Raw genomic sequence first — 27,507 nt, 5'->3', positions numbered from 1 at the left:
ATCTTAGCTTAAAAATGATGTTTGTACCCATTGTTGTCTTTGGTCCTTGTCTTTCCTGTTTGTCTAAGAAATAAAGCTCAAAGAGTAGGCAGATTCCACATTTCTTATGCTGGCTTAGTTACAGTAGTTGTCTATATTGCAATTCTATCGAATGATTTTGAAAATTTTTGGTTGCTCTGTTTTCTCTTGCTGCATTTTTGTGTCATTTTTGACTGCCTTTGTGCTCTTTTCTTTTTAGCTTCAGTACCAGATTGACCATAAAAACAGTAAGGGCAAAGTTTCAGCAGTAAAGGACACCCCTGAAATGCTTCGTGTTAAAGAAAATACAAAGAATTTCAGCTCGGTACCTACTGCCCAATGCCTTTTTTTTTCTTTTTTCTTTCTACATTCTAACCACAAACCTTTTTTTGGTCTTTTTCTGTTCTCATTTCTTGCTTTACACCACCTTTTAGTTTTTTCTGTACTGCAACCACAAGTTAACATTTCTTGTTAACTCTTTTTATATCATGTAAATGTAGATATCCTAAACAGACCTTAGTCTAATATAGTTATTAACTTGTCATAAACTAGCAAAGGCACTAACGGTAATCATCAAATTTGATGCTGTTGACCTTTCTTCATCCTAAATAATATCTCTAACCATTTTACAAGCTTAATATTTACATATTTGACGTCTTACTCGTGTTGCTGTCTTCAGTGATGTGTTTGAAATGTTTTTGTTTCTTTGTTTGTCCTTTCCTCAAATGTTTAGTCTGGTTTTAATGTTGAAAAAGAACACTCTGAAGCGTCCCCAGACAAAACAAATGAAAACTACTTATCCCAAGAGATTACAAAGACAAATGTTAATGCCTCCTTATGCTTGTACAATCCCAAAGATCCGGTACAAGGAGGAGCTTGGGCAAGGAACAGCCATATCTGAAACCCCTGAGATGGAGAGGGTTAAACGCAATCAGGAGGCTGTTAGCACGGTACACCGCGGTGTGACCCCATCATTCACCCTGCTTCCTGTTGGAGTGTCCCAAAAATATGCCCCCTGATTTTAATCAAAATACTGTCAGCATCCTAAAAATTTTAATATCAAACACAAGCAATCATTTTAATATATACCATCTCATATCAGTTTACAATTTGAACATCTCGCTGAGTTGAAATAATAGCCTCTTCCTCTCATCATTTTAAATAACTTAAATTAACATGGCCCATACATTTTTCCCTCTTCATTTGACACCGGTCCCGAGACTTGACTAGTGCTGCATTGTTTAAAACACTCAACCTCTATTTTCTTCTTAATCTTATGCATATGTGTCATTATCACAACTCTTCCATGCTGCTAATGGACTGAAATGTGTATTAGATTAAATACAGGGATTCCGTAAGTCGAGGCATATCTATAGCCGACCTTCCCGAGGTGAAGCGTGTACGGGAAACTCAGAAGAACATCAGCTCGGTAGTGTTTTTTTCTCTTTAAAGAAGACTTCTTGTTCTGACAGATTTATACTCTCATTCTTTAAAGTCTCATTTCACCCTCCTTCCCTCTTTATTACTCCACCACATTTTTTTCTAGCTTAATATCCATGTTCTTTTTCTTACATTGACATTTTCTTCACTTTTGTTTCCAGGTGTCTTTTTGTTTTATTTCAACAAAGTTTTGTCTTTTGGTTTTAAACATTAATATTCAAATGATTATTGACATTTTTACCTTTTTTTGCCCCATTGCCTCTTCATGCTTAAAGATCCAATACAAGGAAGATTTGGGAGTAGGAACAGCTATTTCAGAAACCCCAGAGATGGAGAGAGCTAAACGCAATCAGCAAAATATTAGCACGGTACACTACGGTGTGACCCTCTATCCCACCCTTAAAACATTCCCTGTTCCTCGTCTCTCCTTCATCTAAGAAAACCTTTTAGCCTCCATCTGTTTATACTAGTCCCTCTAGTGACCCTAGGAATACGTCACTGCATCAAATCCATCATTTATAACAATATGTGTAACTCTCATCTAGCTCATGTGACAAAATCCTGTTTTCCCTTTTTTCAGTAATACTTGGTAAATACTGGATGTAGATGTAGGCTAATAATTAGCAACTGATTCTATCATGTAATAATAAGGGTACCAATCAGGTACCATAAACTTTACTTCAGTTATTGTTTATTTATTTATTTTACAAAAAAAATAATATCTAGTTTTGTATTGTCAACAACATTATCGATTTCTTTAACAATGCAGTTGTTTTGCTCCAAAACCTATCAAGCTGCCTATGTAGAAAGCATTTTAAAGCATGCTCCAGGTTTTGGCACCTTTATGTAATTTTATGCTGTCTTTTGTAACATGAAAATGAAGCAGTTGCTTATGAAGAGATGTACAAATATGGCAACCTAAAACCAAATTTTAGAAGGCAGCTGGCTATGTAGGCATCTAAGGGTTTGGAACAGAGCTAATATTGTTATGTATGTTGTCTTTGTGGATGTTCGTTTTTTCGCTGTTTTGGTTCATGTTTGTGTTGTTTATTTGATATGTCGAAATTGATCCTTGGGTAGATAAAATACAAGGATTCGCTGGGTCAAGGCACAGCCATACCGGACCTCCCCGAGATGAAGCGGGTCAAAGAGAATCAGAAGCACATCAGCTCGGTAGTGGAAGCTCCACAGGGTTTACTTGAGAGTGGCTCTGATCCCATTAACGCTCCCAGTATACTGTACTTCTTAATTTGCAATTTATACAATCCCATCACTGATGCAAATCAATTAAAGCATATGAAATGTAATGCTTAAACCCCATTTTCATCTAATATAATTAGATAACCACTTCATATTCCACCTTAGTAAAGGTCCCCTTTCTGCTGTGAGTTCTTAAAAAATTATGGGATTATTCATCTCCAGACATTGTTGCTAATCCAATATCAGATGAGCTCTTGTATCCCACATTTGTTGTTTTCCCTTCCCAAACAGGTTCCTATTTTTTTTTTAAATCTGGGATATAAGCTCATTGTGTGTTGTGTGTGAAGTTTGATGTGACTGATCTCCAAAGACTTGTGTGTCAATGTGTTCGGTTTCTGACTGGCCTCTTGGGACGCTCTTCTTTTCTGCTCTAGGTCTTGTATAAGGACCTTTCTGTGAAGGGAACGCCTGTGGTGTTCACTCCAGAGATGGAGAGGGTCAAACGGAACCAATTGCAGATTAGCTCGGTACTCACAGCCACAGGACATGAGTGTGTGTGTGTGTGTGTGATGTGAAAATGTAACCACTCTAATACCTTCATTTCAATTAGGAGGCTAATAATATTAACTGTACTCTTCCATATGCTTAATTTAAATCTGTAATTGATCATCATCACTACAAACCTTCACTTCGGGACCCATCTACTTTTAATCCAACCCTCTGAAGATCCTTCTAATTCATCTGTCTGAAATCACAATAACACCCAGGGTTGTGTTGATGGATGTCATATTCATTTCCTTTGTCTGGCTAATGTCCGGATTTCCTGGCGTGTCTTCCAGAGTGTGTTGACACATAATCATAATCCAGAATGATATGGTTTCTAATATATGTATGTGCTCTGTTGTCCTTTGTCCAGGTTCTGTACTCGGACAGCTTCCGTAAGCAGGTGCAGGGTAAGGCCGCATTTGTGCTGGACACCCCTGAGATGAGACGTGTTAAAGAAACTCAGCGTAACATCTCTGGAGTAAGATGACTTTTAAATCTTGACCTTTAGCAGTATATTGCAAGGAAATTATTTTTTTATTTTATTTTATGAAGGTCAACCTGTTGCATTCAAAAATGTTTTGGAGTTGAATGTTACGTGGTTAAGGATTTTGAACGATGTAATATACCTTTTTTATATATATTTTTGCACAATCCAATATTATCTTCTGTCAGTAGTCTTGACAACAAAAATTCTAAGAACAGAAACTCAGAAGTGTCATAAAATTAATATTCATAATAGTTTTAGCTGTATGGATTTAATTTATAGTATGAGTTCAAAGCTGTGCATCAAAAGACTGGAAAACACTACTCGACTTTTAAATCCTTTTAAATTTAAACAGATTTGCACTCAGAAAAATGTGCCTCATTGCTAGGAGACTAATGACAAATGAAAACAATATTTGTTGTAAAATCATTTAAAAAAAAATCAAACATGTTTAATCTCCTCCAACTAAATGAAATCATAGTTTGAGTCTGTGTCCATTATACACAGTGTCATTTTCTGTGAAATCTGACAGGCCTGAATTCAAAATCAGGATAAAAGTCTTGTTGTTTATTTAAGCTTTAATGTCACAATGAAATCAAATTTGACTCTTCTTATTTTTTAATTAAATATTGCAGAGTCTATTATATATGATTAATCTGTACACATAATTTAAACTCATTTACTCTCTAATCTTGAATCCAAAAAAATCAGTTTCTTCTTGCCTTAGTGCAGAGATCTCTTCTCTGATAACGGGACAATAGTCCGTCCTCTCCAGTGAGATCATAGACAATTCCCAGTATACAAAATCAGTTTTATTTCTCTTGGATATATGTTCAAAGGGGAAGACAGTCTCAACTTCCATTTCATGTCTACTTTGAAGCAATTAAAACCGTAGCAGTTTCTTTCTCTCCCACCTCATGTTTTGCTGTCTGTTGGTCTTCTCAGGTCAAATACCACCAGGAATTTGAGAAGAGCAAGGGCAGCTTCACCCCCACCATCTCAGACCCCATCACTGAGCGCGTGAAGAGGAACACCCAGGACTTCAGTGACATCAGCTACCGCGGCATCCAGAGACGTGTGGTGGAGATGGAGAGGAGACGTGCAGAGGAGCACGATCAGGAGACCACCACTGGTCAGCTGACATGCACTGTGTCCTGTACACACTAAACACACTTCCTATAGAAACACATGACATATACAGATCATACAAGGAACCAAGTGAGTTTTGAATAGAAATGTATAATAAAACTGACTTACCTTTTTCCTCAAAGACCTGCGTGTGTGGCGCACAAACCCCGGCTCTGTCTTTGACTATGACCCTGCTGAGGACAACATACAGTCCAGAAGTCTTCACATGATGTCAGGTAGGACACTCCTCCGCTGTCACTTAAAAGGCCTTATTAGAACAGTTCTCTGAGATACTTGATTCTGATGATTGGAAATACTCTGGATGCATATTTATCTGCCAACTTCCTTGATTAAAGGCAGTCTGTCAAAGAGTTGGTAACGTTGACATGTTTGTCCCATTCTTCAGTCCAGGCCCAGCGTCGCAGTAAGGAGCACTCCCGCTCCACCAGCGCAATGAGTGGTGTGGGCGATGAGAAGTCAGAGGTGTCTGAGAATGTGGACCACCACACATCCCTCTACAGCAATGGCTTTGGTGTCTCCGCTCTACACGGTACATGTTTAAACTGCTTGGTTTGCCTTCACCCTAGGTTTAGCTTGATAGTCTGCAATTTATTTTCTGAATGCATGTCAGTGACCTTTTTGTAAATGATTTAGCCATGTGTTTGGTAATTTTTTAATTCAAATGTTGTAACTGGATCTTTCAGTGAAATGCTAGACTCTCTGGTGACATGCTAGACTTCTCCAATCTTTAGATCCACTTAAACTCCACCCCTTTCTGGCAATCAACTGCAAGCTGCCCACAAATGCCCACATCTCAAAATCCAGAACCAAGTCCCAAATCCTACATTTTTTTTTTTTTTTTTTTAATATTTCATTTCATTCAGACGTGTCACAATATGGAAGAGAGAGAATCTGTCAGTACTTCAGTTTCATCGCAGCATTAAAGATGGACGAAAATAGATGAACAAATATCGAATAATTCAGCTTGTTTTATATGCATGGAATGTAAAACTGCTAATCTGGCCTACCATGTCTGTATATAATATAAGGAATATAATGAATAATGACAGCAAACGGCTTATAGGAAGTTACAAAGGGCAAAATCTGAATGCTAACTAGTGCCAGAGAAATATGTAACATTAAATCTGTGCTGTTGTGTCAAATAGGTTACACACAGACCAAGACGATTGAGGTTCAGCAGAGATCCTCCTCTGTGGCAACACAACAGACCACCGTTTCTTCTGTCCCCTCACATCCCTCAACCACTGGAGTAAGAGAGACCACTGCTAATATCAGTATCATAGTAGTATAATATGCTAATATCATATGTGTATTTATATATGCTGTACTGTACATATAATATCTTAAACCAAAATGTAATGGCATATTCACTGTTTATTTGATGGTGAAGTTGTTTTTTAAATATTGTTCTCTGTCTTCACCAGAAAACCGTGCGTGCCATGTATGACTACTCTGCTTCAGACAACGATGAGGTGTCCTTCAAGGACGGTGATGTCATTGTGAACGTGCAGGCCATTGATGAGGGTTGGATGTATGGCACTGTGCAACGTACTGGAAAGACTGGAATGCTGCCCGCCAACTATGTGGAAGCCTTCTGAATACAGCTACTGTCCTCTGATATCCACTCAGACGGAGAAAAAAAAAACTATTTAATGTGTACTTATGTTAGTCAAAGTAGTTATGCTTCTGTTTGTCCTCATTACTCTTAGGAAATTTAATTTGTGCCCATGTCATAAAATCTATTGTGGTTGTGGCATGAGAAACTGAGAAGTTATACATACCTATATAAGTCACAGACAATTGTATTTATCTTTGTTGTTCTATTCTAGCAGTTAAATAACTGGAGCCCATTATTTTTGTATATTGCAATCACACTACATTTCAAAGAAGTAAGTTTTAACGTTGAAACATTTGCAAAACCAGAGATGGGCTCATGGTTCACTTTATACGTTAAAAGGAAATCCTGAAATTCAGTGTTTATGAAAACTGAACTGAGGCACTAAGGTTGCCACGGGAAAATGTAAAAGGAAAAAAAAAAGGCCATCAGTACCTCTAAAGTGAAAAAGTCTTGTTATAAACAAGCCTCCTCCCTCCCTTGCTGAAGGCTGGCTACTATTTGCATGTGTTTTGTTTCTTTGATTCTGTAGGTGTGGGGTTAGAGGAAGATGTGTACCTTGAATCATTAGCTAATAAAGCACACCACGCTTCTGCAGTCAATCTGTTTTCTGTCATGGATTTGAAGTTTGTTTTCTTAATTGACCATCAAAGGGTTGAAGTTTAATCAGATAATTCACCCAAATATGACAATTCTATCATTTATTCACCCTCATGTCATTCCAATCCTCTATGACTTCCATCTTCCAAACAAATTTTTTGTCTGTGCATTGAAATTCAAAAATATAAAAATACATAAGTCAATATAGCATTAAACACATTTACACTTTTGTCATATCTGAAATGCTCAGTGTGCATTGAATTGTCGCTTATGTATGAATAAAAGCTTACATTAAATATTTATCACAAAGCGTTCATGTCTTCAGAAGACTTATTAACCCACTCAATTCATGTGGATTATTTTTACAATGCCATTTTTTTTTTTTTTTTTAACTGGACAAAAAGAGACTATAAAAAGTATCTTAATATGTTTCAAAGATGATCAACAAAAGGGAGTAAAATACAGAATTGATGCATTGGCTAACATTAACAATCTATTGAAGTTTACTTCACTTCAGGACATTCGTTCACAGACTTTCGCTATGCCACGGCCTTCAGAGTCTTCACACACACACAAAATTTACTATAGAAGTGTATATACCCTTTGTGAATAAATAAGATTTAAATTCACATTTCACACACTAATGCTTTGAATTAAACATTTTCACTCCCTTCGAACTGGAATCGTAGCAGAACATCTGGTGATGTCCACTTTGCAGGGCACTTACAGTTGAACAGAACAAACTTTTGAAGTGGTTAGAGAAATTTACAAAATTTGCAGATCGGTGGTATGTTAGGATGGAACTGAAAACCACTGAACTAATGCAAACAAATGTTAAAACCTTAAAATCATTGTAAAGTTAGTATAATAGTTAGTAAAATAGACTTGCAGCAATAAAAAAAGCCATCATTGTATTTGTAATTTGGTCGTTTGTTCAAAGATCCATCCAAAAAAAAAAAAAAAAAAGCTCCGAACAAGGAAAAACAGGGATAAATGACATTTTTTATTAATACTATAACTTTATTTAAAAAAAAAAAAAAGTTTCCTTGGCATCTCAGCACAATTTTACAGTCTTAAAAAGCACTCCATAAAATACATTGTCACTTGAGTAGCACAGGAAATGGCCATTTAAGTCTATTCTCTGAAAGAGCATAATTAAAAATTCATCTACTCTAAAATTTAAGCTAAAATTTGAGAAATGAGCAGTCCACTGTTAATCTTCAAGTTAAAAGTGAATTCTGATATCAGGAAAATGTCTCAATGTCCTTATGGCAAGCTATCATCAAGATTACTCAGCAAGCGGGACTGCATATGGGTCACAATGCTTCTCATCATCCCGCTCAGATGTTCGTGCATCTGGCCCAGCTGGTTGGGTGAACAGCGGCCAAGTTCCTCTGAAGTTAGGCATCCACCAAGGGCTACGACATCTGATAGCAAATCACAAGATTTGTTCTCCTCAGCCATCAGTTCTAAATCTACACTCACCTCTGATGGTTTGTCATCTGCAAAAAATTGGGAGTCATGAGTTATGCTGAATGTATCAGCAATGATGGATTTGACAAAAAAAAAAAAAAAAAAAAAAACAATTACCTTGAGCCTCTCCTGATGTTTGTTCCTCATCTTGGTTTTGAGGAAGCTCCACCTCTTCAGGCTCAGATGTTATTTTCTCCATTTCGTCAAAGCTCTTCAGGTCATCAGAACGCCCTTTTCTCTGTATGGCCAAATGTGAAGTGTAAGAATGATCTCCCATAATTAAAGGTGAAGAACTAATGTAAAGATGATGTACTATACCTGTTGTTCATGATAGGTTTTAAGTGCTTTCCTCACATTGGACAGCTTGGGTGAACGAATAGGAAGAGACTTGATTTCACTCGGAGTAAGGGCACTCAGGTCTCCAACCGTTTTAATGTTTCTAGCTCTAACAAGCTGACCAAAGCCACGAGGCCTAAATACACAACGGAATAAACATGCGCGCAAATTAATTACATTCTTAACATTATCACCCCAGAAAACAACCTTCAGATCTGTGATGAAACCTACTGATGAGAAGAAATGGCTTGTACGGTTTGGATAAAGAAGAAATGGTATGTGTACTACCATTGACAGATCTCGGCTGCACTACACAATCAATACTTAAACGTATTTGGAATTCACAAGGTCAGAACATTTTTTGAGGATTTAAATTAAAACTGAGGAGTGAACTTAATGAACTGAACCCAAGCTGTACTGGAGGAGAAATGGGCGATCTGGCTTACCACATGTTGGAGGATATCTGCGGTAAAACAGCCTCTATTGGGGTAGAGCAGCCAACAAGTGCTGGATAAACACAATCTTTAGCAATAGGACGTGGCTCCTGACTCATTTCAGAAATCTATGATATAGAAAGAGGAACCTTTTAACACCATTTCCACTTGGAGCTACTGTTCAAATAAACTTAAGTCTGATGCAACTGAATAACAGTATTAAACATTAACAACTTTAGTCTTAATTTCTCAGAATTAAGATAATAAAAAAATATTAATTAATAGTTAATAGTCAGTAATAATATTAATAGTCAGACTGCATGAGTAATATAAACCGTAGCAATTGAACTACAAGGCAAGGGAATAATTACCAGGCATTTTTTAGAGCTTTTGGATCCAGGGCTACGGAGGTTCCGTGGACTTAAACTTGAATAGCCTTTTGTGGGTGTAGTGATATACTGGAATGAAATTGAAGACATTTAACAATAGCCCATGAAAGGTTGAAACTGAATCACAGTTTTAGATCCCAGATGTACTCATTTCAAAACTAGCATAGCACACACCTTCGATTGCCCACTCAAGACTTTTGACCTAGGCGAGCTTGTGCGAATAACTGGACTACGTCGATCAATATCATCAGCCAGTTCTTGATGATAAATTGGAGTTGCAAAAGACACTCGACGAGACTACAAAAAAAAAAAAAAAACATTGTTACAAATAAGGTTAAACTGCACTTGTTTGTTTTTAAGTCCATTTTCCTACATATCAAAGTATACTGTCAAATACCTTATTAAGGGGGGAGGGTGTATCCTCTTCATATGTTCTCTTTTGTCCCTTCTTCAGAATACTGGTGGATGGAGAAGCGGATGGTGACCAGACACAAGATCGGTTTCTGCTCGGACTCTGGCCAGGCTCTAGCTCTCCGCTGAGAGCGTCCAAAGGTTTAGGCTTGGGTGGAGAATCTAAGCATGCTTCAGATGTACTACTCCGAGGTGGCACAGACAACGACTCTAGTGAATCCACAGGAATATTGAGGTTGTCTACAGGAGTGTCTTCATCCTTCTCGACAAAAGCAACATCCTTGGCAAGCAATTCTTTGTTATTTGACTCTTCTGGCAACACCACCTTTTCACCACTTGGCTCTGAAACAGCAAGGTCTTCACATTCCTTCACTACTGGGTTAACTGCATCCTCCTGCTGGACATGGGAAGACTCTAGTTGCTCTTGGCATATAGGTGCATCTTCCACTGGACGACCTTGACTTGGAGATGTGTCTTGAGGTGTTGAACTCTGGAGATGTTCTTGACTTACTGAACCATTTTCCAATCTATCTTCTGCTTCGAGCTTTTGACTACCTGCACACCCAGAACTCTCTAACTGATTTGTTTCTGCCTCTGGGACCTCTACGTGCTCCTTGTTCGATTTTTCTGTAAGTTTAGACAATTCAAGCGGTGCTCCTTCCTGTGCTTCAGGCAGCTGAGAAACAATTACACCAAGCTTTGCAATGGGACTTTCAGAAGGCAAAACCTCAGATTGGAGCTGTGCAGGCAAGCCTGAAAATGTATGAACATCAAAATCTGAGACATCTGAAACTTCTGAGCTCTTGCTTTTCTCCGATACAGATGTTGTGCTTGACTGCTCAGGTTGAGAGTTCAGGGCATCAGAGGCAAGTGGAACCTGCTCATTTTTCAGATCCTGCGATTCTTGGAAGTCACTGTCCTGCGAGAACACATCACGGTTGTTTGAAAAGCAGTTGCATGTTCTCGATCGTCTACGACCACGTCCCCGTCCGCGCCCCCTGGTATGTGGGCATTTACGCAAAATGTCAGTTTTCTGGGTTAAATCTTCCGATCCAGTCTGTGAAGATGAATTCAATTCTTCACCCTCCGACTTCGCAATAATGGCCTCCTTTTCATCTGTATCAGTTTCAATTTTGGCATCTTCTGCTCCTTTTTCAGAGGAAATCTGTTCATGTGGTGCACCATTAGGGGAGGGGACCTCTTCTTTGGTCTCACTGACAGAAATATTCAAACTAGTTTCATGATCTGCCTCATCCTGTGACATTTCTATTGAAACATCAACACCCTCCATATCTGGCACCATCTCAGTACCTTTCAGTTCTTTGGCAACTGGCAGAACCTCTGTGGATAATGGTTTCCGGAGTCTCTTTTTAGGCCTTGGTCCATCTTCTCTGCTATCAGAGATTTCAGACTCCGTGTTGTCGGTAGGAGCCAACAATCCTTTAGATCTTCGAGTTCTGTATCTACCAAGACCTTCAGAGGAATCTTGGCTTGCACTTAACTCCTCAGCATTTACAGTTGATGTGGCATCTTTATTAGAGTCCGCCTCATCTTCTGCAGCTCTCCTCCTCATAGCTCTACCTTTCACCACTGTGAGTGTTTGAGAGTCTGTCTGACTCAAGTCATCTTTGGTCTGCGAACCAGACAGCTCCAGTAATTGAGATTCAGATCTCCTTGATCTTCGTGTTCGGACAGTTTGCTGGCCATCAGCCTCAGAATCGGAAAGAGGTGTCTGTGAATGTTTCTTTTGCAAAGCGGTTGCAACATTTTGAGGAACATTTTGAGAGTTTTTATCTGCCTCCTTGTCTATTGACTCCTCAAGGTGCATTTTGGTCTTCCTTGTAGTTCTACCCAATGAAACGCCCTCAGACTCATTCAGAGTTTGTGGTTTCTCTTTGCTTTGGCGATTGGATTGAGTTATAGGAGAACTCTCGGAAGAGGGCACAGACTGGTTGAGCATTTCATTTCCAGGCATAACTACCTCATGTGGAACTGCCTGAGGAGATTCTCCAGAGGAAATCTGCGAATTACTTTGACTAAGCTCTCCTTTAATTATTTTGTTCGGCTTGTCTCCTTCGGCTTTACTGTCCTTAATAGCCTTACTTCTTCCAGTCAAAGTGCTACATGGAGACAATAATGGTGTTTGTGTATTTGTCAATATGGAGTCTGCAACCTGTTCTTGACATTTGCTTTTCACCTCCCCTGAATCTTCTCCTGGGCGTAAAGGTTTACTTCGCCTTCTACCCGACCTTCTTAGTTCTTGACTAGCCTGAGAATCAGCAAGACTCTGTGAATCTTTTTCAGGAGAATCTTGTTCCTCTACATTGTCTTTAGACACAGGACTGTTCTTAAAACCTGATGCTTCACCAGATAATTGGGTCTGGGTATCTGGGACCACATCATCCTCTTCCTCATCTGTACCTTCAATGTGATGACCCGTTAACATCTCATTTTTTGCTTCCTCATTTTGAGCAGATGGGTCAGTGCTGCTCCTCTTACAAGATTCCTTAGAGTCCTCTTTTGTAGTCTGAAGTTGTGAACCATTTGGAGTAGACTCCGATGCCTTTGAAGAACTTAGTCTACTTGATTTGCGGGTGCGTGGACCAGCAAATGCAACACTTGCTGGACTTGGTGGTTTCCCTTCTTCATATTTCTCTAAGGTTATAAATGACTGACGCCTGCTGTTGGGTTTAGGTGGTGTACCAGATATCATATCAGATGAACTTGAAACATTAGGGCTGGTAACCTCAACTCCACTTTTCTTATGCCCACTCACATCAACCGAGATGTCACTCAATGGTGACCGATTCTTCTCTGAAGTTTGATCTTTATTTTGTGTATCTTTCTCTGGTGTTTCTACAGCTGATCTGGTGCCTTCTTGCGTTACTCTAACATCTGTGATTGGTTCCTCACTTGCAGAAACCTCCTTTGGGGGAGGAAACATTACAACCAATTAATTCCTTTAACAGAAAGCATGCACACATCCTCCACAATCAAAACATCAATGCCAGAGTAAAAAAAAAAAAAAAAACTGTTTTACCTTGAGCTGAATATCAGCCTCTTCCTCTGGTTGATGCTTTTCATCTTTTGTCAATTTGTCCCTAAAAAGAAACTTGTTTACAGTGGGTAATATACGCATACATTTGAGTAAAACAAAAACAAAGTCATAACTCTAATACATACATGGACTCCTCTTGACTCTGAGTATACTGTGAAAAGACTGTGGTGTCCAGGGATGCATCCAGATTATTATAGAGCGCAGGAATGTCAACCCTTACACAAACACAAAATCAAGGCAGAAAACATCAACAAACAAAAAAAACATAAGCCCTGACAAATTCTTATTTTCAAAATGCTTAGAGAATCTTAATGGTGACATCTTTACTACCACAATTAAGATTTTAGACATCTGCCATGCCATGAAAATGAAAGAATTTAAACCAAAATTACCGTTTAGTCCTTTTGACCTCTTTCTGGTGCTCAGTTAGCACTCTATCCTTGGTCTCAGGTGGAATAAAAACAAAATCCACTGAAGCCTCCTCCTCAATAGCTTTCCGCCTCAATGGCTTGGGTGATCCAAAATCCAGCTTTACCTAGAAAGGCAATAGGTGATTTGTTGAGGAACCTTTATGCTAATTAAGTGACGCCATTGATATTTTCAAGTTTAGATGCATTTTCACATTCATACTCACAGACACTGGCTTTGCAATGGTTAAAGAGCCTCTTCCTTTAAGCTCTTCTGCCTTCGCCAGGAGGGAGTCCCTCTTTCCCACAGAGGTCATTTTTACCCCGCTGATCTGAGGGTCCAGCTGAGAACTCTCACCCTTATAAGAAAACCAAACATGTTTGACTGAGCTAAATTTACAGCCTGTTTTAATAGAACATATCACTGCAGGGACAATAATTTGCACATGATGAAACACTGAACTGTACCGTATACTGTCCACTGCAATCATCTGGTGCATCAATAGCTTCAAAACCAGGTAAAATCAATGGAGTCTTTTGCTTGACCTGACTTAAAACAGACCTGAGGAAAAACATATACATTTAAATACAAATTTTAAGACAAGCATTCTTAAAAGATTTAAAGATCTGAAAATGTGCCTATGCTACATTTTACATAAAATACCCAACAATTGAATGAAAACATACTTAAGAGGATCAGGGTAAGTCAAGGTGAGTGCATTTCCAAAAGTGGCATTCCAGAACTGTGTGACCACATTGCGAATGTGCTTGCTCTTGTGCAGAAAAAGCACGCAGAGCAAGGGCGACAACATGGCAAGCATCTCATCATCATGCAGAGTTGATTGTGTTTGAAGGCAGCCAAGCAGGTCCGTGGCCAGTTTCTCCAACTACGAAAAAAACAGCAAATAAATACGAGAGACAGCCAAACCCTACATAAAAGACACATCAGACCCGTGGTTTTAATTTCAAAGCTGGGTAAATTCTTACCTTGGGTCCTAGTGTTGCACTGAGCTTTGATGGTTCATCATGACTTTTATAAATGAAAAACAGTGTTAGACAATGAAAAAAAAAAAACCATTCCAAGTATGAAAGATAAGAAACCATCACACACCTGGAGACCAGTTCAAAAAGGCGCGAGAGTGGTTTGGTGAGGGAGGACAGCACCTCTTGTATGAACGTGGGCAGTGTGATATTAGTGAAAACGGTTGACAAGTTAGAGACCAGCGTCAAGCCAATTCCATTTAAAACTCCGGTGGACTCTACAGATGCTTCTGAGAAGTCCACAGAAAGGAATGCCTCTAGAGTCTGCACCAGGAGAGTGTGGAAGGTCGAGAGATTCCCCAGGGCTTTGCTTCTCTTGCGCACCCAACTCAAGGGTGTATGAGGAGCTAAGAATCAAAATTGAAAACATGGTGACACAGTGCCATTACACACCTTTCCCATTTGAATCTGCAGCAAGCGCCTTACATTTCATCTTCTGCTGGAACTGTGGGGTGTAAGGAGAGAAGTCCATACTCTCAATGATGACCAGCAAGATACTGGCTATTGCATCTAGCATAGGCATACTCTAAAAAAAAAAAAAAAAGTAACACAAATTACATTTAAACACATACACACACAGAAGAGAAATTAAAATATACACAACATCCCAATTAGGTGCACAACTGAACAAATCTTCCATACTTTAAGAGCCTCACTGTCTAGAGAGGCACAGATCTTGGCACACAGCTCTTCGCAGCTTGTGTTCTCCTCCGCTGTGGCTACCAAAGCGGAGCATCGAGCAAACGCCTTGTATAGCCTGGACCAGGTACCGATCATGGTCTTCTGAGTGGTCTATTAAAAAAAATCAATGTCAAATAAGGACATATGAAGTATTTGCATTATATGGCAGAAAGCATCTCCACAAAAGCTAAAACGCTCTTACTTGGGGCAGGGGCAAACCAGGCAGCAGATGAATAACTGGGAACATCAAGGCACTGTAAATGGCACTGAAATTATGCTCCAGAGCATCTCCTTGATTCACTTCATTGGTCTGTGTTGGAATAATGAGTTTTCACTTAGAAGTGAGACACGAGGTTTGACTAGCACTGAAATGCACATTCATGCATCAGCAGACAGCATTGAGGATCTGAGTTTAGTACCTGAGTGATTGTGTCTGTCAGAGGGTTTACCACCACACTCCACATCCTCCAGAGCTGTTTCTTGATCTTAACAGCCTCCACACTCCCACTTATCGCTCCTAAAACAGCCTCTCCAAACGCCAGGGGAGATGTAGGTCCACAAAACCCACAACTCACAAGGGTCTCCAGGCTTGAAAAAAACCTGCCAGATGCAAGAAAATGTTGCACCCGTTAAGCAATCAAACTAGAAACACGAAAGGTATTACTTTAAAAAGGTGTATGCAAAAAACCTCTGAAACAGAAGTTGTGTTTTCTATATTAGACATTGAAAGACTTATCTTAAAGGATTGATGCTTACCGGTCATCTTCAAGAAAGGAGGAGAGCTGGTTACTCTTGTAGAATAGCAGTATTAGGAAAAGTGCTGGTGTACCCTGAAAAATGTGGAGAATCTTACAGTCATGATCTATAGCCACGCATGAATTCAAAGGTTGAACATTTTATGAAAATAAACACAATAAGGGGTAAAAAAAAAAAAAAAAAAAAAACACTTACATTTAACACATCCATGTTTGCCACTTGATAAGCAGCAGAACCAAGCACCTTCTGAGGTAATCCATTAACAGTGGCTTCCAGCAAAAGCTGCAGCAAATAATAAAGCAATGAAAATGTGTTCAAACAAAAGGGTCTAACCAACAACCTACACAACCTTTGAATACACCACGAAAATAAAAAAATTACATTTTAACGGCAAAGCTTTTGAAGTCTCATGCTCACCAAGGCATCATTTATGATTAAAAATGCAGTAAAAAGAGTAATAATGAAAGCCTTATAATTTAAATAGCAATGTTTTATTTAAATATTTTTAAAATGCAATTACATCCTTGTGATGTGATCCAGTCTTCGGTCTTACAGTCTTTCAGAAATCATTCTAACATGCTGTTTTTGTGGAATGGGAGGTTATCTCACTGAATCTAAACTTTTAAAAGGTTGTATGTGTTCAGCATGCCAGACTGCAGCTGGGTTGGGTAACACTCAGCATTCAAGCCATTTAGCAGGTCATTTTCACCATGATCTTACCAGGGCACGTTCAGCAGGCAGAACATCTGAGGACAGGATGGCCTGCAGAGCCTGTAGAAGCAGCGTGAGAACCTCGGACCCCTGTCGTTCCTTCTTATTACCTGTAAACAAATTACTATGAGCCAGTATCCACAACACAAAGTATCTATGCAAATGATCTGACTCTTAGAGAATGTAAATGTTAACATACAAGCTTCTATTGTTGTGCTGACAGAGCAGATCAGGTTGCTCCAAATGAGATTAAGAAGCGCTTCTGTGGAAAATAAATACTCATATCAGGTGAAGGACATGGACAGCATCAGCACTGCTTTCATTTCCTGATGAACTCAATAATAAACCTTTGATCTCAAAGCACGGCAACAAGAGAAACGGCTACATTGTGCATGTTATGTTGAATACCTGGAGCATGCTTTCCCACAGTAATGAAGCCTTCTTTGACAGCTGATATGAGGGTGGAGGCATGTCTACTGAAGGAGGAAGGGCTGGTAAAGAGCGGGTGCGTCAGGGGCTCTGGAAACAGACAAATGCTACACTGACACGGCTAGTATATAGTAATAACAAATTTCATAACTTTTTCTAAATATTCTAGGTTTATTTTCCCAGGTTTGCAAACCCTGTATTAACATACGAACATTACGATTACTAATCAAATGACATTCACAGTAACTAAAATGTCAAGTTGGGTCCACTTTACCACAAAGGCATAACTGATAGAAAACAACTCTTAAAGCTCAGACAATACTATGCGTAAAATTACCCAGGCTAAGCTGAAGATTTTCTCTAGCTGCTGTGACTGTAACCTCTGGACCCACAAGCCAGTGCAGGAGCATCTCTAGTCCCAGGAGCTGAATGGAGCGGTAGGTCTGAGCCCCCAGCACACTGCTGTTCAGATTCATGCGAGGAGTAGCGCTTGGTGTGCTGCAGGAAGGAATGCCTGGAGAACACAAAGATGAAGCATTAAGTATTAAAAAACAACAACGGAAGGTAAGATTTATAAACACGCATTTAGAAAATATATGGAGTGAACTGCCACTTCATACCAACTTGAGATATAATCTCCTTCATAAGAAGGCACAATGAGAAGAAATGAGCTGTATTTGTCACTTTACCTGATTTGGGGGTGTTAGGGGTGCCACTGCTTGGGTTAGAGGTTCTAGCAGGTGTAGTCGGAGACGGCAGTGGAGAATCAGAGGGAAGTGTGCTGTGCAGTAGCGGTACACCAACCTTTAAGAGAGAGAGTGATGGGAATATACAATTCTCTCAGTAACTAATATATGACCATGGACATACAACGGTTATAATTGGAACAAAAAGCATAATTCATCAATGTAAGCACAGTGAATTTTACCTGCTCAAAGTTAGTGGACAGGTTGGGTCCGAGCTTGACTACAAGGTACCACCACACCTCCAGCTTGGTGAGCAGCAGAGCTTCAGTCCTGACTTGGATGGAACTGAGCGGCTGCATGAGGAGCTTCAGACGCTTGCTGCTGCACAGGATTTCTGCACAAGAGAAAATATTACAACTTAAACAACAGCTGAGAAAAAGCAAGATGTTTTACAAAAAATTAAATAACAATAGAAGAGCTATGAACTGTTGCTATCTAGGTCCAAAAGGTTCCCACATCTTTTGACCAATGAATTTCCATCTCAATTGAGGTTACTGAACTCCAAAATGCAAATTTACAGCATAACTAGAGAAAAAAATTAAAATACTTTCCTGACTTTCCACAAAGCAAAGTTATGTAATTCTCTAATGTGTAAGTCTTCAGTGACTATACACAAAGTAAATAAATAAACTTGCCTGAATTAAGGGCGAAGTTGTCAATGAGGCTCTTCCAAGCGATGAAGGCAATCTTCTTAATATTAGGAGAGGAGTTGCGAAAACCAAGCTCCTCTAAATACAGCAAGGAATTAATGAAAGCACCACCTTTGTGGAGCAACTGAAAAGAGATGCATACAATAGAAACGCATGCTTATCCACAATGACAATCTCAAGATTCAGAACTGAAATTGTGAGACTTGAAGAGCAGCGCATGTTGACCAAGTATTTTACCTTCCCCAGAAGTTTCACAAACAGAGGCCACAGCTTCAGCATATTGGTCTCGTTTTTAGATGCAAACAGCTTCTGCATTTCAGGGATGAGCATCTAGATACAGCAGAGCATTAGAGAAGCACTATGGTTATTTATATATGCACCAAAAAAACAAAAAAAAACTGTTGTATACACTTACAGAAGACATCATTGGCTCTACAATGGCTGCCACCTCCTGCTGTTTCTCCAGAAGAAGAGGCATGCCCAGCTCCAGGGCTGCTGCCGCACGCAAGCGCACTTTATTGGCCGAGTGGATCACCAGAGGAATAACCAGCTTGGCCCAGCACACGGCTCCTGCAGCCATCTGAGACGGGGCCTGCTCCAGCAACCTGATGTTCATCAAAAAAAAAATTAACGGCACTACCATGATAGTGAGAAGTACGGGAAATTGCAACAAACCTTATGATGACATTAAGTGATTCATGTTCAATGAGGATGGACTGAACCTCTCTGGTCTGCATGGCCTCTAGACTCTTCAGAATCTCTGGGACCTGAAATTTATTAAGCAACATTTTTTAGTCACAAAAAAAATTAAAAAAATTAAAGCTCTAGGGACTGACATAACCAGGTAAACAAACCTTTTTGGATGCCACTTCTGGCGGGAAATTCTGTTTTGAAATCACCCATAATGCTCGAGTGCACGTAAACTTCTCTTTTGATTTTACCACCACATTACAGAGCGTAGACAGTATATCTTCGGAAATATTTGCTGCAGCAAAGAAACAGATGATGGAGGCTAAGCAAATTAACAAACACTTTAGAACAAATATAAAATAAACGTAATTTATTCAGCTACAGTAGGTTTATATAGCATGTAAGAAATATTACAGAAATCAAATAAAGTGTATAAATAAAACACTGCATAGTCTTCACTGGATCAACCAAACATGAACGGATTCTTATTAAAGATCCAAAAGTGATTCAGTCAAGTCCAGTGAGTGATTGACATTAATAATGACAGACAGCAGCAGATACATTAGACTGCTGTCCCTGTTTGCTTAACACATAACCAATTGTGTTTATTGGAATACTCCACACAACGGCATTTTAACATAATTGTGTGCATATTTAACCACTCAAGAATGAAAGAACGGTTTTAGTGATCACATGCTGTTTGAGAGAGGCGTTTAGCTGTGTGTCAGTCAGCACGAGAAGTGGACAGTTCTTTTTCACTGCTTATTGCGCTTACCTTTATTAAGTGCCAAATTCGCAAATGCATGCAGTCTGAAAGAGGCGCTTTTCTGAGTGTGTGTGTCAGCGCGAATGTGTCCCAGTCTTTATTTTCTCATTCATGCAGGTGTGCTTATCACTCAAAGGTGTATATAACTTTTAAGCAATACTGTTATGCAAATATATTTGCCTACCAAAGAATACACAATATAGTATAATCTCTAATGCCCAGCCCTAATGGAAAGTAATAAAAAAAAAGTATATTATACTAAAGAATTCAACAACTTCTATACCTGGTATGACTGAAACAATGTGCGAGTGGAAGACACAGAATCCCAAAGCCTGCAATGCAGCCTGACACAGCTCCTCGTTCTCACTGGAGATATGAACCTGAAAGGAAAAACATAATTCATCTGCAGGGCTGATGACACAGCAAAGACATAGCTTTCTGAATGAATAACTTTTGCCTATTTTTACTTACAAACAAAACAAAAATAAGTGTCAAATGTTCAGTTAAATTAAAAAAGTTCCAGTATATGAGTCTGGTGACCCATAGAGGAGAACAACTTACCAAAAGGACTTTACTTAGACGTGCAAAATGCTTTACAACTACAGACAGAAACTGACGCCCCTCGTCTCCATTCAGGCGGCTAAGAGAAAGAAAAAAAAAAAAAGAAAGTCCAACAATCTAGAAATACCTTTATAAGTTACAGCTCAACTGCATGCCCACTAGACATGCAAGAACCAATAAGGTTCATTGTAATGCAGAGCATGTACATTTGAGTTTGTTTACCATAATCAATATGCTCTATACATACGCAGTGATCCATACTTGCAATACGAACCAACATGTCAAAACAGTATCACTACAACACTAAATAAGATTTTATCATGGAGACATCCATACATGACTAAAACTCTTCTATACTGACAGACATAAGAACTGTAGGTTAACACTTACTTTGCGATGGTGATGTAGGCATCCGTCTTCTCTGACAGCCCGGCTGCTTCATCTTCCAGACACTCCAGAAGAGAAAGGAGGCTGGCACTAGATAGAGGCACTGCTGCCATCATCCTCACAACCTGAAAGGCAGGAAAGCACATTAAAGTCATGCATACAGCATTGACTACAAGGAAGAACGAATATAACGCAATAAAATTTGATTTTTTTTCTGGTTCAGTTATTTAATTGTAGCAGGTCATTAAATGGCTTCAATTGCTTTGTTGCTTTAAATAAAATAAAAAAAATTGAAACTCTTCTGCCCCTTGGACCTGTGGGAACCAAGAATGAGTCTTTCACCTTTCACCCCCTTAAACACAGAGTTGAGCATCAGATGTTTAATAGTCTGCAATTGTGCATATGAAATACTATGCATAAATGTGAACGTGTGAAAAGTGAATATTCTAACTATTTAAATGTTATTTTGGTAGTGAGCTGGAGCCAATGCATGCACTGCAAGCAGAACATCGTGTGCTCTCGATGCACACGAGATCTCTGATGAACAAACGGCAATAAGGTCTTCAAATAAAGACCATGAGATGTAAATTCAGTCGTCTATGTCTCCTTACTGACACATATGTGGAAAATAAAACCTCACACGCATCTTAAATGTGTTGTTTAGCTAACTTAGCAAGGTGCTCGTGAGGCTAATAGGAACAAACCACCTATTATTACCAAAACTCTGCCAAATATCACAATATATTTGCTTTTAAATACTATTTTGTTTTACTGGTGGGTGTGCCCAAATTGATTGAGCTGTCCGAAATGCAAACATTAGACAATGTAGTTGTTTGTATCTTTAAGCTATTGTGTAATCATGTGCGTTGAGCGTAAAACTTGTGGGCACCTCGCGTGCAACAAACACGGATCAAAATATGCCGTTTATTGAAACATTTAAACCGTCGCGTATGCGTTTGCTGTACTCAATCTAATCCAACAAGAACTTCCCCTACAAAGACTGCAGAGTTAGCGAGCTAACGATAGTTAAGTTACCCTCTTCATGTTACCCACCCAACCCCCTGAGTACTCTCATCGACACACACAACTCAAGATGTCTCACCTCGCGCCTGAGGACTCGCTATCGACCACTGAAAGCGATCTCATCGACACACGAGCTTTATCAGAGAAATCAGGGAAGTTTATAGCACAATGTTTGTAAATGATCAAGGCTACGCAGCGTCTGTCCAGTCCTCGCTCCCCGCGAAAATGCTGGCGCCAAACATGACGCGTTGAAAACGTCACCTTCAACCCGACGTCATCTCCTCCCTCTCATAAATGACGTATTGAATGAATTAAGATGCTTTCCCAAATCTTTAATAAAAAATGTAAGCAAATTATTAGGACACTTTGGTCATGTGTTTTGTCTAGCGCCATTTTACAGTAAGGTCTCATTTGTTAAATGCAATAGTTAACATGAGCTTAGAATGAACATTTCTGCAGAGTTTATTATTACTAGTTCATATTAACTTCAAAATGTAATAAAACTTTTAAAATCAAACATTTGTTAATGAACTAACGTACGAACAATAAACAATTGCATTTGTATTAACTGATATTAACGAATATATTCTAAGAATAAAAATAAAAAATAAAACCTTTTTTTTTTTTTTTTACTGTTTAGCTTTGCTAAAAGAATGTACATTCTTTGCAGTCTGGAAAGAATGTACATTTAATGGCATTGCATTAACAAAATCTGATTTTATTTATTTTTTCTGTTAGTGTAAATGTCATGTTATGTTATCTTTCAGAGAAACAGAGTAAGTGAAGTGAAAGTGACATACGGCCAAGTATGGTGACCCATACTCAGAATTCGTGCTCTGCTTTTAACCCATCCAAAGTACACACCCACACAGCAGTGAACACACACACACCGTGAACACACACCCGGAGCAGTGGGCAGCCATTTATGCTGTGGCGCCGGGGGAGCAGTTGGGGGTTCAGTGCCTTGCTCAAGGGCACCTCAGTCATGGTATGGAAGGTGGAGAGAGAGTAGAATACTAGTAGAATACATAAGTGAGAGTGTGAAAACTTTGTTTTATGAGAGTTTATTTATTTTTTTAAGTTCACATGCCTATAGACTTACATTTGTTATTATCTGTAGCTTTAATATTGCACCCTTGATTAAAGAAATACAAATATCAACAATTACAGTTGTGGGTTTGTGTGTATTAAAGAAGTGGGTTTGGGGCATTAAACATAGGTCAAGTGAAGGCATCAGTGTGTTTATCAAAGAGCTGAGAGGAGTTGACAGCAATGTACTGCAGCTGAAAACCTCCACCCGTCACCGAAGAATCAGAGAGGAACTTCAGAGTCATGACGTTTCCTGTGCAACATATAACGTAGGGGCATAGAAAGAGAGAGAAAAAGAGAGAGAGAGGAGGAGAGGGAGATATTCTAAAATTATTTGTAAGAAATACATTAAAACGAATGTCTTTTCCAAGAAAAACACACTTTTGAAATTAAAATCACTGCAACAACATACCTGTACTTATGAAGTCCTCTGGAAGTTCATCCCCACAGTATCTTTCCAGAACAGACACAATTATTTTATTATTTTTGAAGCTAATTTAGATAATGCCAGAACTGTAAACTCTCAGTAGCAATAAAAAAATGGAACATAAAGGTCAATGGTAAAATGTCTGTTATTTACCTTCCAACAAAGCCAGAAACATCATCATAGCTGTCATAGATCTCCAGGTAATCACTGATGCAAGCTGTGTCCTCCTCAAGATCAAAGTCTAGGAAGTGCAGGCGGATTCGTTGGCCATAGCGCACACGAATGTGCCAGTAGCAAATCTGCTCGTCCTGGTAGTCCTCTGGATAACCAGGAGAATCTAAAACCTTCTCCTGATCTGTGTGCACTCCTCCACACTCCTTTGCTGTAAAGACAGTAGAAAATCTGTACAAATTAATACATGCAAACAATTGTGATTATGTGATAAAGTGGTCAGACCTACTACACCCTACAGTTTGATTAGTTTGAATCATGTGATCTGTTCATCTTTCCACGTGTAGCAGAAGTATAAAATAGAGTCAAAGGAATATAAGCACTATGCCTATGCAGACAATGACAAATCCAAACTCTGTCTGTGGTTTGAGTGGGTGCTCAGTGACACACACAACCGGTGCCCTGCCCTGAATGAGGTAGTGACTGGACACAATATAGAAAAGTACATTTAGACTATAAAATATTCTTATTATTAATAATATTAAAATACACCCCATCCTCTTGGCATTGTATTGTACTGAACATCAATCTACTTCTTGGAGGCAAGGCTTTGTCAATCTAATATTAAAAAGAAATTTTTCTTTTGTGTGTTGATCTATTAACAGTTTCATCAGATGAGATGATAGTCAGGTCGTAATGACTGCTTATACAGTATGTGATAGTGAGCTTACTTTGTATACCACATTAAAAAAGACACAAAAATGTGTTCAAAAATGCCCATACCAGCATCTCTCACAGGACATCTCAACCTGAAAGCCTATCACCACTATTTTGACTTCTCTTTGAGTTCACTGTTAAGTCAAGTACTCCATTGGGAGAATTTCTTTCACGAGCTCTGGGGGAAAGTGTCAGTCAAAAACTCAGCTGGGTCTCTGGTAATGCATTACCACACCTTGTACAACTTTTACGGGGCTTCATTTGGATTATTAACGGTGTGAAGTAATTTTCATTAGACTCTTCCATATTAAAACAAGAGAAATCAGCCAGAGAAAACAAGCAGGCATTTTACAAGAAATGTATTATGTGTTTGTTCTCACTACTCCACATCATTTGTCCTTCATGTAACAAATAATGACCTGTGCTGAGGTTCACTGTCCCCTGTTTCTGTGCATCTGTCATTGTGTGTAATAAAACAGCCATCACTTTTTTCTCCAACATTTAGTCATGGTTGTCTTTGTCCAGGCCACAAGTTATCCCACCCTTATAGAGCCTGAATTATGATATAAAGTCATTGTCTTTAACCTATGGAGATTTATACTTTTCTACAACACTAATTCCTTTGATGAGTCAGCTCACTCTGGGGAGCTTTCAAAGAAAAAAAGTTACAAAACTATATGATTTGTTTAACTATTTTGTCCAAATTTTCCAAATCTCTCGACGGATGACTAAAATCCACCCAGGATTGCCTAACTGCCGTTTCTCAAACTCACCCTCAGGGTTGTAGCAGTAGACGTCCCACTTCTCACTTTTGTTGAGCCGGTATCCGTAATCAACGATTCCAACCTTTCCGAAACCACAGTTGGTGCCAGCTTTAACAATCGGATAGCCCACACGTCCTTTGTCAAACCATCCAGCTGCACACACGTGGAACCCTTCGGGAGAAAGACAATGCTGTAATATTGTGGAATATCAGGTATTGTGAAGCATCTCTCTGTCAAACACATTTGGCATAAATGTTAACTGATCTAAAATGCAATTAATAAAAATATATCATTTAAAATGATAACTAATAAAATAGAACAATTTATAAAATACTGTTTTAACCTAATGATCAATAATATTTAGAAATATTACAGTACAATTATAAAAAATATTAGTTAATGTTGTATTTCACAAACAGGTTCCATCTTTTTTAAGGGGATCATGAATAAAGGGCTTTTGTGCACTGAGGGAGCCATGGGCACCATTTGAAGGCTGCAAACAGAGACGATTAAAAGAAAGCCAAGCAGACCTCCTACATAGAGTGCCACAAGCCTGAACTAACCACATAATGTTGGCATTACACTTCAGTCCTCATGTCTGGAACAAATTTACTCTTAAAAAAATTGTTTTACAAGAAAACAGGTGTTACTGCTCAGGCAACACATGACAATGACTTTTACAGTTCAAACAGAACACTGGTTGGCACTGGGGATGGTTTCTAACTTTATTTATATGATGTGTGCAAATATTTATTATACTGTATATCTGTGAGAATGCTGGTCATCATTCTGCTTGCTGCTGGATTCAGATGTAGTTTACTGTAAAGGCTATTCAGTATGATCCAAGTTATGACTTGTTCAGATTTCAACACTTTCGCTGTAGGACAGACCCTCCATTACTGTTTCTTTTGGCATCTGATCTTCATGAGATATGTAAGTGTGATACAAACCAATCTGGCGAGCTGCTTCCAGTTGATTATATGTCGCAAGAGTGCCCCCCTCAAATTTGCACACAGCCTTGGCTTCCCTATACGTCAGCTGATATCTTCCTTTGCGAGATTCACGGTGGTAAACTCCGGCTGCTTGCTCTGTAAGGAGAAAACGTGTCTCATTTGGCCACACTATCAGCTTCGAGGACTCATGTGGAGTTATCTGGGTCTGTTCAGTCTCTCAATTCTACTTGTCTACTCAAATTACATCAGACCTAAAAAGGAAATTTATTTTAGAAAATGTTTTACCCAACATAGATGTTTTATTGTACAGGACATCCTGAGTACATAAGGGACCAATAAACTGTACATCCAGTTGCTGATGGTAAGATCACTAAAGCAGATTTTGCCTGTTTTGAGCTCTGTGTGCTGCTCACAGAACATCATGCTGCTTTGCAGTTGTTCTCAAGCACGCATGCATAACCTTAAAGAAGTTGGATCCTGTCTCAAATAAGTTACAAGCCAATGCTTTTACTGAGCTGCCTTCAAACATCAGAAGATTGCAACCATTTGTGAGCTCCAAACATGTCTCGGAGAAAAACACTAAATTGTAGAATCATTTGACACATGTATGTAGCTTATTTAAGTGTTTTCAGATGTGTAGTGGTGGTCAAGCCACTATGTCATGATAAGCAAATAAAATAAAAAATTGCTTAGAGTATTGGAAATAGCTTACAGTGAATTTTAGTGGGGTTCAAAAAGTTTTGCTTTATGAAGACCTAAATCAAAGGTTAAATTTTCAACAAAAAAACAAAACAAAACAAAACAAATCTTTACTGAAATGAGTTTGAAAACTCTGCTGAAAACTAAATATATTTCGACACACTGTTTTGACTTTCTTTGTGGCGTTCAAACCATATTATTTTACCCTATAACCTGCATGTTAATTAATCACTGAATCATTTGAAAGGGTTTTGGGGTGCAGTGGGGTAAGCTGCAGTATACCGTAACAGAATGAAGTCATTTCCCTGTGTTTACAAGGTTCCTTTGGACTGGCCACACATCAGCTTCACAGAGCCATAAATATACAGCTCTCATGACATGCAATATAATATTATAACATTTAAATCCTGTTGGAGAGTAAAACCCATTAAACCATAATGCAGTATATGAGAGGGAAATCCTAAAGAAACAACAATAAAAAATAAAAGTAATTTTAAAAATCCATAAGTCATGTATCATTGATTCTATGTAACATCGTTTGAATCAACACATCAGAAATAAAATTACCCAGCCAGATAGAGTTGTGCAGTATTCCATTCTTGTAACCCCAAGCTTCAGCCTCATTCAAGACAAATATAACGGCGAATATGACGATTAACACGCGCATTTCTCTCATTCCGCAGTGG

General features: G+C 38.8%; 3 protein-coding genes across 3 annotated transcripts in view; 1 reads left to right on the top strand and 2 right to left on the bottom strand.

The window, feature by feature from the left end:
• LOC128019727 (nebulin-like) overlaps positions 1-7,054 on the top strand; it is a 59,429-nt gene extending 52,375 nt beyond the window's left edge. Inside the window, exons 128-139 of the mRNA XM_052605894.1 lie at positions 239-343; positions 876-968; positions 1,355-1,447; positions 1,734-1,826; positions 2,539-2,631; positions 3,093-3,185; positions 3,575-3,682; positions 4,634-4,820; positions 4,960-5,052; positions 5,223-5,366; positions 5,983-6,086; positions 6,262-7,054. Coding sequence (XP_052461854.1) covers positions 239-343; positions 876-968; positions 1,355-1,447; positions 1,734-1,826; positions 2,539-2,631; positions 3,093-3,185; positions 3,575-3,682; positions 4,634-4,820; positions 4,960-5,052; positions 5,223-5,366; positions 5,983-6,086; positions 6,262-6,435 — 1,380 coding nt within the window. The 3' untranslated portion in view covers positions 6,436-7,054. The remainder of the gene's footprint in view (positions 1-238; positions 344-875; positions 969-1,354; positions 1,448-1,733; positions 1,827-2,538; positions 2,632-3,092; positions 3,186-3,574; positions 3,683-4,633; positions 4,821-4,959; positions 5,053-5,222; positions 5,367-5,982; positions 6,087-6,261) is intronic.
• A 980-nt stretch (positions 7,055-8,034) lies between these two features.
• Positions 8,035-22,269, bottom strand: LOC128019728 (telomere-associated protein RIF1). The gene is made up of 36 exons (XM_052605895.1): positions 22,081-22,269; positions 20,982-21,103; positions 20,592-20,670; positions 20,314-20,410; positions 19,429-19,559; positions 19,250-19,341; positions 18,990-19,179; positions 18,812-18,904; positions 18,560-18,698; positions 18,107-18,258; positions 17,868-17,982; positions 17,516-17,692; positions 17,158-17,268; positions 16,949-17,011; positions 16,759-16,859; positions 16,234-16,320; positions 16,039-16,112; positions 15,702-15,882; positions 15,485-15,592; positions 15,244-15,393; positions 15,028-15,127; positions 14,672-14,948; positions 14,548-14,590; positions 14,248-14,447; positions 14,029-14,122; positions 13,788-13,919; positions 13,546-13,688; positions 13,279-13,368; positions 13,136-13,196; positions 10,082-13,021; positions 9,859-9,981; positions 9,667-9,753; positions 9,308-9,423; positions 8,844-8,997; positions 8,643-8,763; positions 8,035-8,554 (listed from the first exon to the last, which is right to left on the bottom strand). Exons 2-36 carry the CDS (start codon positions 21,092-21,094, stop codon positions 8,319-8,321), a joined length of 7,170 nt encoding a protein of 2,389 aa, XP_052461855.1. The 5' UTR covers positions 21,095-21,103; positions 22,081-22,269; the 3' UTR covers positions 8,035-8,318.
• A 766-nt stretch (positions 22,270-23,035) lies between these two features.
• LOC128019779 (tumor necrosis factor-inducible gene 6 protein-like) lies at positions 23,036-27,507 on the bottom strand. Its single transcript, XM_052605985.1, has 6 exons — positions 27,389-27,507; positions 26,120-26,257; positions 25,179-25,340; positions 23,671-23,899; positions 23,503-23,543; positions 23,036-23,343 (listed from the first exon to the last, which is right to left on the bottom strand). Exons 1-6 carry the CDS (start codon positions 27,495-27,497, stop codon positions 23,222-23,224), a joined length of 801 nt encoding a protein of 266 aa, XP_052461945.1. The 5' UTR covers positions 27,498-27,507; the 3' UTR covers positions 23,036-23,221.

This window comes from Carassius gibelio, chromosome A9 (assembly GCF_023724105.1).
Source record: "Carassius gibelio isolate Cgi1373 ecotype wild population from Czech Republic chromosome A9, carGib1.2-hapl.c, whole genome shotgun sequence".
In the NCBI taxonomy this organism is placed as follows: Eukaryota; Metazoa; Chordata; class Actinopteri; order Cypriniformes; family Cyprinidae; genus Carassius; species Carassius gibelio.
This window is presented reverse-complemented; position numbering and strand designations above follow the sequence as displayed.

Bases quoted from the DNA above. Each gene is read 5' to 3' on its own strand.
- LOC128019728 (XM_052605895.1), bottom strand. From the start codon at position 21,094: ATGATGGCAGCAGTGCCTCTATCTAGTGCCAGCCTCCTTTCTCTTCTG. The intron at 17,693-17,867 runs GTAAAGTGACAA...TGTGTTCTCCAG, and splicing joins CCCTAACACCCCCAAATCAG to GCATTCCTTCCTGCAGCACA. The intron at 8,998-9,307 runs GTAAGCCAGATC...TTGTGTATTTAG, and splicing joins CAGATATCCTCCAACATGTG to GCCTCGTGGCTTTGGTCAGC.
- LOC128019779 (XM_052605985.1), bottom strand. From the start codon at position 27,497: ATGAGAGAAATGCGCGTGTTAATCGTCATATTCGCCGTTATATTTGTC. The intron at 23,900-25,178 runs GTGAGTTTGAGA...CTGTCTTTACAG, and splicing joins CTACTGCTACAACCCTGAGG to CAAAGGAGTGTGGAGGAGTG. The intron at 23,544-23,670 runs GTAAATAACAGA...TGTTCTGGAAAG, and splicing joins GTTTCTGGCTTTGTTGGAAG to ATACTGTGGGGATGAACTTC.